The sequence below is a fragment of the Brachyistius frenatus genome, unplaced genomic scaffold (genome assembly GCF_029030835.1).
Source record: "Brachyistius frenatus isolate BFR_SWC_R1_liver_20210118 unplaced genomic scaffold, ASM2903083v1 Contig_42, whole genome shotgun sequence".
NCBI classification, from domain to species: Eukaryota; Metazoa; Chordata; class Actinopteri; family Embiotocidae; genus Brachyistius; species Brachyistius frenatus.
In genome coordinates, this window is record NW_027210641.1 from 3,132,374 (window position 1) to 3,143,890 (window position 11,517).

General features: G+C 43.8%; 2 protein-coding genes across 7 annotated transcripts in view; both read left to right on the plus strand.

The window, feature by feature from the left end:
• The window catches only part of frmpd4 (FERM and PDZ domain containing 4), a 27,152-nt gene extending 18,918 nt beyond the window's left edge, over nucleotides 1–8,234 (plus strand). For all 5 annotated transcript variants that reach the window (XM_069702673.1, XM_069702675.1, XM_069702674.1 and 2 more), the window contains 3 exons: nucleotides 10–984; nucleotides 2,565–3,770; nucleotides 4,836–8,234. In XM_069702673.1, coding sequence (XP_069558774.1) covers nucleotides 10–984; nucleotides 2,565–3,770; nucleotides 4,836–6,097 — 3,443 coding nt within the window. In that variant the 3' untranslated portion in view covers nucleotides 6,098–8,234. The remainder of the gene's footprint in view (nucleotides 1–9; nucleotides 985–2,564; nucleotides 3,771–4,835) is intronic.
• On the plus strand, nucleotides 6,504–11,459 carry tlr7 (toll-like receptor 7). 2 transcript variants are annotated; one of them, XM_069702679.1, is made up of 2 exons: nucleotides 6,504–6,512; nucleotides 8,295–11,459. In XM_069702679.1, exon 2 carries the CDS (start codon nucleotides 8,295–8,297, stop codon nucleotides 11,442–11,444), a length of 3,150 nt encoding a protein of 1,049 aa, XP_069558780.1. In that variant the 5' UTR covers nucleotides 6,504–6,512; the 3' UTR covers nucleotides 11,445–11,459. The 2 variants fall into 2 exon arrangements, with proteins under 2 accessions (XP_069558780.1, XP_069558779.1); XM_069702678.1 differs by lacking the exon at nucleotides 6,504–6,512 and adding an exon at nucleotides 8,019–8,033.
• The last annotated feature ends 58 nt before the right edge of the window (nucleotides 11,460–11,517 follow it).

Consider the following 11,517-nt stretch of genomic DNA (forward strand, 5'->3'; position numbering starts at 1 on the left):
TCTTTGCAGGCCACGCAGCGAGAGTAAAGCAGAACTACCAGGCTATTGAGTGCACATACAGCACACCCCATAGAGGATGCGACAACAGGAACAACCAGAGGAGCAGCCAGGATTACTCCGACCAGGAGTGTGAATACCTCGACCACGGCAGATATGAAGCCCAACACGTCTATGTGACCGAGATCCACCAGCCCCAGCACACAGTTCACATGGCAGAGAGAGCGGAGTGCTGCAGAATCCCTTGCTCCCAGACTTATCTCAACATCCCAAGACCCAAACCCCAGGACTCCTCCAGGAGTGCAAAGGTCTCCTTCATATTTGGAGACCCTCCCTTAGACAGTGTAAACCCCCAGAATCTGGGCTACCAGAGACTGATGGACGAAGGCTCTGAGATTTTAGACAATCACAGCCCCATGTACAGGCGTCTCGAGGACGACTATAAGATGATGGATGCCATAGAAGACGGGTATCAGTACTCCACCAAAATCTTCGGTCCCACCGAGTGCATCGAGGAGCCGCTGCTGCACGATATCTGCTATGCAGAGACAACAGATGACGCAGAGGATGAGGATGACATCAGCTGCGAGGAAGACATGGTGATGAGTGACATTGACAAACCTACACTGCTCACGCTCTCAGGGTCCAGCGATGACATCATTGACTTGACCTCCCTCCCTCCCCCGCCGGAGGGTAATGACGAGGAGGACAATGATGTACTGCTGCACTCTCTTAACATGGCCATCGCTGCTCCTCCTCCCGGTTTCAGGGACAGCTCTGATGAGGAGGAGCAGCAGCAGGGGGCTGGGATTCGGGCCCACGGGGCCCGTAATGATATCCCAGTGTCTCTCATAGATTCGGTGCCCACCCACGGAGCAGAGGGCCCCGGGGAGCCTCTAGACGATGCAGTGGTGTCCACCTTACAGGCACTTGAGGCCCTCGCTGCATCTGAGGACCAGAGTCCGGCACAGTCAGAGAGTAGCACAGGTTCTCCTTACACTATTGTAACTTTCATCCATTAACACCACACATGGTCCAGCCATCACTTTTAATTTGTCCTTGTTGATTTTTTTTTTTTTTTCAATAAAGCCCATTTTGTTCTATGTTTCCATTTGTGAATATTTCTTCATTCATTTGACAATTCAGACATTTGCGTTCATTATTGTGATTCATTTTGATTTTGTTTTGTGTATCATTTTGTTTGTTTTCTCCATTGTACCCAACATAATGTAAAGGTTTGTTGCTAGTATAAAAATAATCGAAAATAGATCTTCATCATCTTAAATAGCCATCTACAGATGCGATCAAAATTATTGGTACCCTTCCACTTAAAAAAGGAAAAACACGATTTTCTGAGATCCCTTGTTTTAGCTGAGTTTTCTCCTTTAGATGTTTGACTCTTTCCATATATGTTCGATTGGATCAGGACTCCTCGCGTGCCACTTCAAAACGTTGAGAAGTTTCCTTCTCATTCTTTCTGTGCTTTCAGATTTATGTCTTGAGCTGTTGGATGAGCCATAACCTGCGACTGAGACACAGCGCTCTGCCTTGAGCTCCAAAATGCCTTCATAATCTTCTAATTTCATTATCTCCTGCAGTATTGAGGCTGCCTGTGCCGGACCCATAACAAGCGTCTCCAGCTGAGCGTCTTCCATATCTCACAGTGCAAATGTTCTTTCTTTTAAAGCTTTAAAAGTGGCGACTTCCTTGAAGCCCACTTTCATTTAGGAAACCACACATGGTTTGACCAGACACTGCAGTACCTCGATTGAGGAAGTCAGCTTCTTCCTTTTTTTTTTCCGTTGTTCTCCTTCCACCACTCAAACTATCCTTCTGTTCACTCAGTTTTCCTCTGGCGGGCTTCATTCCCATGGAGCTTAAAGTTTCTAATAATATTAGCAGCTGTGGTGACAGGACCACGGCACTGCTCGGAGACCGTCTTTACCTTTAACTCTTCCACGCTTGGCAATTATGTTTTTCTCCTTAGACAAGTCTTCTCTTCTATTTTATTTTTCTTTGTTCAGCGTGAAGTACACAATGACACCGAACATCTGAGTGACTCCATTTAAATAGGCTGAATAAATGATGAGAAGGGTGATTATAAGATGACGGAGATAGTAATTGCTTCAAATAACACTCAAATCCACTTATCTAGCACCACTTCTAAGGGGTATCAATAATTTTGTCCAGGCTATTTTAAAAGATTATTTTAGATTTTGCAAGTATTTTTGACAGCTTGAAATGCAAGTGAGCCACAAAATGGCTTCAAATTTCAACACTTTTCAGGAAGAACAGAGCATTCTTACAATGAGGTGTAAAGCGGCTAACACGTGAAACTTTTATGAATTCCAAAGCTGTTTTTGTATTTTAAGTGGAATGATATAATGTAATGATTTAGATTTAATATTGTGTATTATTCCAAAGTCATCATTCATCTTTCTTTTTTTTTCTCATCTTCCTGCTGATTTAGTTTGTCATTGTAATTATCACTTCTTAATCTATATTTTTTTGTCCATGTGCCTCAGATCAAGTTGTTAATGAAGCGTCTTTCTCTCTGTGGTACGCAGGTGTCGAAATATCACGAGCATTTAGTCCCGACTCTTCGGATTCTGGCAATGAGACCAACTCCTCAGAGATGACGGAGAGCTCCGAGCTGGCCACTGCCCAGAGACACTCAGACAACCACCTGCGGATGCACGTCGCGGTAGCAGAAGGATACCACGCCATGAATGAGGAAAAGACCGAGGCGACCATGTCTGGTGATGGTGGAGCAGAAGCTCTGCAGTTCAACCCCCAGGAGCACCAGGAGGAGGAGGCCAAATCCTCTGCTGTCGCCTCCACGCAGATGTTTCACTCAGATGGCGGAGAGATGGAGCCAGAGACAATGGAAATAAAATCAGTCAGTGAATACTTCACTAAGATGCACATGGGCTCAGTAATGAGGCAGAGAGGAAAACAGAGGGAGGCAGAATGCAGAATCCAAGCAGATACCTGCGACTCCTCCGATAAGTTGCACGTGACTCCTCAAGGCTCTGGTAAAGAAGAGCCCCCTCATCTCGTTGGGAAGTATAACGCTTTCACTGTGAGAGATTCCTATTACATGAATCAACTTGATCTGGGGCGAACTCACTTTAAAGACAGGCATCAAAAATGGCAGCAGCGGGTGTCGGGAAACAAAATGGCACAGAATCTCGCTCCAGAGTGTGTGAATGACTCACAGGCTTCCCACGCAGAAAGGTTGACAGCAAAGGGAGAGAAACAGGACTCGGATGAAAGAAGCCAACAATTAAATACCCATCTCATCTCCCAGTCCAAAGGGCCCGTCTCCGCAGAGGGTGACGCCACTTCACAGGATAACGAGCAGCAACTAATGAAGCTCCCTCAGTCAGAGCCTGACGTCACGCGGTTATATGAATACCACGTGAGCAAGCGCATGTCGTCAATACAAAGTGAAGGCGTTCATTCTCTCCAGAGCTCACAGTGCTCCTCAATAGATGCTGGCTGTAGCACAGGCAGCAGCAGCTGTGCGACGCCCATGGACTCTCCCCTTTGTGCCACAGACAATATGCACGTACTGTCGGAGTCCTCGCTAAAGGGGCTGAGTTATGTCACTGCTGAGGAGAAGGCTTACGGGGCCCCGGGGCAGGGGAAGACTGGTCATCCCATGGACCCCACCCTGTTGAGGAAGATCCATGCAGCTACCAGTGCTGAGCCCGGTTTCGGGATTACGCGGGATGGCAGTCACAGAATGCCCAAGATAAAAGAAACCACAGGTAAAACTAAGCAGAAGGGCGCTTCCTGCTCATCTGTGCCTACGTAAAAAGAATTAAAATGACATTTAAAAAAAAGTTCATCATTGCAGGCAAATAACATCAGGAGTAAATTTCAAAGGGTCAATTTGCAAAAATGACAAAAATACACTATTTTATGATTAAATTTCTTACTAGAATTACTTTCTTCTGAGAAAATATTCCTTCACAGCATATTGTGTGAAGTATTTGGAGTTGCAGGTGCTTGATGATGCTGATATTCCTTTTAAATAATTGTTTATTACCACAATTCAAATCCAATGACCTTCACTATATCAGGATGGGAGGGTGAAATATCTCAAAATCTGGAAAAATAAAACCAGACCAATCTACAGGGCCCGATATCACCAGAGGTAAAAAAAAAAAAAAAAAAAAAAAAAAAAAGGTGAAATGGCCCTTTAAAATATATGTGTGTGTGCCATTATTTGCCTCCAATGACCTGTTTTATTACAAGAACTGCTCGACATTTTGGGAAATACACAGATTCGCTTTCCTGCTGCAATTACAAGATAGTTATGTATCTGTACATTCGATATGGAGTTGAAGACAGTAGCTGGTTTGCTTAGTTTAGCATAAAGACTGGAAACGGGAAAGTGTAAAAAGGGCAAGTTGTGGTTTTGTACAGATACAGTGTGTACAGGTCATCTTTTCTTCCACGAGGTTGCCATGAAGCTCGCGGAGACTCAAAAAAGTTATTGCATCCACCCGAATAATAATTCAACACATACCTCCCTATAAAACCACAACCTGACTTTTTTTTAAACTTTGTTCTTTCTGCAGATTCAACAAAAGACAATCTAAGTGCTAATGAGCTTTAGAGTTGCCGGTAGGCTCATATTTAACAGATAGATCATTATCTGGAAGAATGTACTTCCCAAAATGTCAAACTGTTTACTCCATTATTGCTCTTTAATCGTAACTGAAATGCAGCATTTGTGTTATTACTTGCATGTGATGAATAGAAACATTTTATTTCCATCAGGGAGATGCTTAACAGTTCTCTTTGTTTTCCTACTACCCCTAGTGTAGCTTGCACACAGCTGAAGAAGGCTGGGGAAGAGTCATCTCTAGCTCTCTGTAATGAGACCAGTACCACCACCACAACCATGCCACCTTCATCATTACAAAGTAGCACAGAGCCCAGCAGGCTAACACAGGCCAGCCGTGTGCCCGACCCACAAGCCCTGGCTTTCCCCTCAAGCGGATCTTTGAGTGACCCTCCGACAGGCAGCCTCAGGAAGCCACACAGGGCTCGGATGCTCAGGAGGACCTGGAGCACCTTAATGCCAGGTTCCAGGAGCTTAGAAGCACTGTTAGGCAAAACCAAAGCCACACTTACAGGGAGGAATGATGGTCAGAATTTGAAGTCTCATGATCCCCTAAAAGTGCAGAGGATGTTCTCTGCCAAAACCTTACCCAAGAGCTTGTCCCATGGTTCAGTCACCTCTAATTCATCTGGCAGATGGCTGCAAAGAGAAGCCACTCTGCTGCTGCCAGAGTCAACAGCACCGAGGCTGGATGCAAGCACGTGGAGGTGCCGTGGGCCGTTAAGTCACTGCTTCCTCAGGAGAAAGTCAAATCCTCATGGTGGTGATGAAGAAGGAGAGATGCCTTCTCGTGCTCTCTTCTCTGACAGCTCAGTTTCTTTCAGTGGCAAGAAAAAGACTATCTGGAAAGCAGGTTATAAAGCTGAGCGGAGCAACAGGGCCACAACCAAGCAGGACGTGAGCCTGAAAGCAAGACTAGATCGTATAAATTCAATGAAGGGGAAAACCTACAGCCTTCACACAGGGTTCGCACTCGCACGAAAGGATGCCTTAGAGATGATCGGCGTGTTGCGGTCCGGCGTCGGCCACTTGTCCAGAGGTGATATCCCAGAAGTCAACGAGACTGATATGGAAACGTTCTCCCAGCTGCTTTTAATGCAGTCCAAAGTGCTGAGCGGCGCCTGCAGTCAGATGGCCGTGGAGTACAGCAGCCCAGAGGAGCTGCTGCTCACTCTGACGCACAGCTTCCACACACTCTGCTGCTTAACGCAAGCCTGCATGTCACTGGTGGAAGGCCTGAGCACCGAGAGCGAGCGGCGCGAGGTGGCAGCCAAGGTGGATGAGGTCGTCATGAACTACGTGTGTCTGCTGAAAGCTGCGGAGGCGGCTTCAGGAGGCTCCCCCAGTGACCAAAGTGTGAATGCATTGACACATTACTCTGCCACCATGTCTGCTATTATCAATGCACTAACTCACTCACTGAAAACACTGCTGGACAAAAAAACTGGTGTTATTTTGTCCTGATTATTGATTTTAAAGCCATACATAATAGACATGGGTTGAACAACCAATGTGAACTGCTGTGAAAAAAAATCTTGCCTTGTGTATACAATATTTTATTATGTAAAGAAAATATAAAATTATATGAATAATTAAAATTTTAAATAGATTATATTAAGCCCTCTATTAAGAAGAATAAGAATTTCCTCTCAAGTATAGTATCTAATATTACACAATAGGGATTATTTTAATGATTTATTGGTTATATTAGGATTTTAACATGTAGATTATTACAATCTTATTAGTTCATTGTTTATAAATTGTGAAAATATATATTATGTTGGAGAAATGCATATACTATATACAGCTCTAGACAAATCACTGCACAGGACTAGACTTGATAAAATTAAAGTAACGCATACAATTTTTCCATTTGCTGGTGTCACTTAATTTACTGAATACTTTACACATGAACACTGAGTACTTTCTCGTTATTTTTGTCAACGTCATAAAAAAAAATTAAAACTTTTAAAAAGTATTATCTCCAATGATTATGGTCTTTTTCTGTTTCACTCCATGCGTTCGTAGTTTTGTTGTTTACCAATTTCTTTTGTTACATGTAAATTCAAAATCACTTTCATTTCAGTTGATTTCTGAAACACCAAAGACAAACTGACAAAGCCTGACAGAGTAACTCCCCCCGGATTATCCAAGTTTGCGACTAAATTTGCATTATTCATACAGAAAACTTCCCTGACCTATGTTTAGTTTTGTAACTATGTTTTATAATTCATGATTTTACCATTCCCTCTGGTCTGAGTGGTGGTAATGCATTTTGCATTAATGATGATGATGGTCTATTTCACTTATGGGGCTGAAGAGAGTGTTTGCACAGCGTTATGTATGAAAGTATTCAAGTACATGTTGCATAATGGTTTTGCATCTGAGTAAAACAAGACTTGATGGCCATGCTAGCAGCTCAGTGAGGCTATAGGCGGTGTGGTGCTTTGAGCTAAATGCATTAGCATTACATTAGCAGGCTGCCATGCTCACAATGCCAACTCTAACATGCTAATATTTAGTAGGGTTAATGTTGACCATATTCACCTTAGAAAAATCAGGGGCTGCACCAAAGTCACATTCATTTGATACTCTGGGCACCACGGATAACTGTAGTCTACCAGATGGCATGGCAATTCATCCAAGCTGTCAAATTTTCTTTACTAAAAAGCATGACATCAACCTCGACAGGCTGACATTGCCATACTGTCGCTCGAATAGCCACAAGGATGCTTTGCCATCATGCCTTTTCACTTTGAAAAGCGGCTCATGTAGATGTTTTGTTGAAAACTACAGAATCTGATCATTTGGTCTCTCAAATGAAAGACCGGGCACATACTGTCTAGACAGGTGAGAGTGAATGTTACTCAGGCGCAGACAGCCACACAGCAGCCACAGATTACATAAGAATATTCTCCCTGGGCCAAAATAACAACATGTAAGCCGGTAAACCTAAACCCAAGTACAAGTTTCACTTTGCCCTGCACGTTGATCAGAAATGAAACCCCCTACTTTCACTAGTGGAGGCCACTATATGACCCACAAATCCTTCAATACAACATAATAAGAGCAAAAGAATATCATACTTGATCTTTCTATTATAAAGAAAACCTGTTCATGGTCATCTTAACGTAATGTCCATGTTTCTATAACAAATAACCCGTCAGCTGTTACAGACGTGGTGATAGAAGGAATATTTGGATGTGAGTGGTTTGTAACAATAAGGAAGTGATTCTGGCTAATTATACTCACAACGGGCTTACCCTGCCACCTGTTACTTTCACCTCATCACCTTAGAGCTGATTGTCAGTGTTGCATTTCTTTCAGTGCTCGATCCAACTTGACAACAGAACCCAGAGCAGGACGTCTTCTTAATCTCTGAATAATGTTCTTCCACTTGGTGAGTAAGGAACTTTCTACTGCACGGTATCATGATTTATAACTAGTCAAATGTAGGTTGTTGTTTTTTTTTATCAGAAGAGCTGTCAACCACACGGAGGAGAGGAAAATGAAATGTTAGCTTGTGAAATTCCCTGGTTGTATCATGAGGTAGAATATCCTGCACATGGCTGAATAAAATAGGTGATGTGTTTGTTATAGATATTATGTGTTTTCTTTTGACTGCACACATGTCTCATGGAGCCACTCTGTTTCTGTGCAGATGTGTGTGGCACTGCTGGGCCTGTGGTCCTCCTGTGCCCCTACATCGACAAGTGGCCCCTCGTACCCAAAAACGCTGCCATGTGATGTTACTGAGACCAAGAACGAGAGTGAGGTGAAAGTGGACTGCACTGAGAGAAACCTCAAAGAAGTCCCCCGTGGCATCCCGAGAGACACGACCAATCTGACGCTCACCATCAACCATATACCGAATCTAAACTCCACCTCCTTTCATGGTCTGGATAACTTGACTGAGATTGACATGCGGTGCAACTGTGTGCCCATCAAAATTGGCCCCAAAGACCGCATGTGCACGGAGAGTGTGACGATTGAGGAAAACACCTTTACAAAACTGAGGAATCTGCGAGCGCTGTATCTGGATGGCAACCAGCTCTCCAGTATACCCAAAGGCCTGCCGTCAAATCTGATGCTGCTGAGTTTGGAAGTCAATCACATTTATAACATTTCCAAAGCAAACCTCTCAGAAATCAGAAACCTTGAGGTGCTTTACCTCGGTCAAAACTGCTATTATCGCAACCCCTGCGGTGACTCCTATCACATCGAGAATGGCACGTTCTCACAGTTTAACAATTTAATGCTGTTATCTCTCAAGTCAAATAACTTATCCTTCATTCCACCTCAGCTGCCCACGAGTTTGAAGGAGCTGTATCTCTACAACAATAACATTACAGAAGTCACTGATGAGGATTTCCAAAAACTAACTAACCTTGAGATTCTGGACATTAGCGGTAACTGTCCTCGATGTTACAACGCTCCTTTCCCGTGCAGCCCGTGTCCAAATGATGCACCGCTTAAAATCAGTAAGTCGGCTTTTAAAATGCTGACCAAACTAAAGACGTTGCGCCTGCACAGTAACTCCCTGACATGTGTGCCATCTGAATGGTTTCTCAGCACAAAAGAGCTCAGAGTGCTTGATCTCTCCTCAAACTTTTTAGCAAGAGCGATAGAAGTCACCATCTTCCCACAATTCCTGCGCAATCTAGAAGAGCTGGACCTTTCATTTAACTATGAGCTGCAGAAGTATCCTCAAACACTGCGACTGAGCAAAAGTTTCTCCTCTCTCGGGTCACTTCGAATTCTCCGACTGAAGGGTTTTGTGTTTCAGCAGCTAAGACAAGAGAGCATTGACCCTTTAAAACATCTACAAAACCTGGAGGTTGTAGATCTGGGGACAAACTTCATTAAAATGACAAATCTGAGTATTCTGATGGAGTTAAAGAGCTTCAAAATAATCAGTCTGTCTGACAACAAAATATCTTCTCCCTCCGATGCCCAAGATGTTGTTGGTTTCTCCGGAGAGGAGCCCTTGCACTGGTCTCCCATGACCGCTGCTGTTGAGTACAAAAGTAAAGAAGTGAGAGAGATTCATTACTTCAGCTACGATGAGTATGCGCGCAGCTGCAAATACAAAGATAAGGAACTCGGAGTTAAAACATCACTTGTCAGAAGTCAATGCAGTGAGTTTGGCAAAACCCTGGATGTGAGCAGAAACAACATATTCTTCTTGCATTCCAAATTTTTAAACTTTGAAGAGCTGAGATGTCTTAATCTGTCCGGAAACGCAATGAGCCAAACTCTGAATGGGTCTGAATTTAGCAATTTGACTAATTTACAATATCTGGACTTTTCATCGAATCGCCTGGATCTGCTCCACTCCAGCGCATTTCAAGAACTGAAAAATCTGGTCATTTTGGATATAAGTAACAACAACCATTATTTTGAATCAGAAGGTTTGACTCACATGCTTAATTTCACTAGTAATTTAAAAAAACTCAGGATACTACGAATGAACGACAATAAGATCTCGACTTCCACGAACACAGAGTTGGAGAGTCAGTCCCTCAAGACGTTAGAGTTCAGAGGTAACCGGTTGGATTTGCTGTGGAGAGAAGGGGACACCAGATATATCAACTACTTCAAAAAATTACATAATCTATCTGTCCTTGATATCTCCCAAAACAATCTAAATTCTATTCAAGAGCAAGTGTTCCACGGTCTGCCAGACAAGCTGTCTGATCTCTACATCCAAAACAACAGACTAAAATCCTTTCCTTGGGAGAAACTACAATTTCTAATTTCTTTGCAAGTCTTAGATCTCAGTAGAAACAGCTTAACGTCTGTTCCAGGCATGCTGTCAAACTGTAGCACATCTCTCAGGAAACTCATTTTACATAAAAACCAAATCCTAAAACTCACGCCAGATTTTCTCAAGAACGCCTACAAGTTAAAATACCTGGATCTTAGTTTTAATCATATACAGCACATTGAAAAATCTAGCTTCCCGGATGATGTTGTCAATCAGATGGACATGTTACTTCTGCACAAAAACAAATTCTTGTGCACTTGCAATACCACTTGGTTTGTCACATGGCTCAACAGAACCACAGTGAAAATCCCAAGACTGGGCATGGATGTCACCTGTGCAGCTCCGGGGGTTCAAAGAGGCCACCCGGTGATCTCAGTGGACCTGCTGGCCTGCCAGCACCACTACCTGTCAATCATCCTCTGCATCCTTATGACGTCCGTCGCCCTCGCCTTCCTCACCCTGTCCATCTCCAGCCATCTCTTCCTGTGGGACGTATGGTACATCTACCACTTCTGCAGCGCCAAGTTCAGAGGCTACCGGCGCCTGCCTTCCCCGAGCGCTGCCTATGATGCCTTTGTGATCTACGATAAGGAGGATCCCGCCGTGTCGGAGTGGGTGTTGAAGGAAATGTGCGTTCTCCTGGAGGAGAGCGGAGACCGCCGGTTGACGCTGTGTCTGGAGGAACGAGACTGGCTCCCCGGGTGTCCCCTGATTGACAACCTCTCTCAGAGCATCCACAGGAGCAAAAGGACCGTGTTCATTCTTACCAAAAGATATATTCAAGGGGGGAACTTCCAGACAGCTTTCTACATGGCCCAGCAACGGCTAATGGATGAAAAAAATGATGTGATTGTACTAATCTTCTTAGAGAAAGTGTCCTGCAACTCAAAGTACCTGCGATTACGGAAGAGGCTGTATAAGCAGTCGGTGCTGGAGTGGCCTACAAACCCTCAAGCCCAACCATACTTCTGGTTCAGCCTGAGGGGGGTCTTAGCAACTGAAGGTCACAAACAATACAACAATCTCTTCAAAGAGACACTGTAAATAAAACAGTATACTGTCATTCTTAGTTCTTTCTCTCATTTTAGATTCATGTGAATGTGCTTCTGCATAAGAG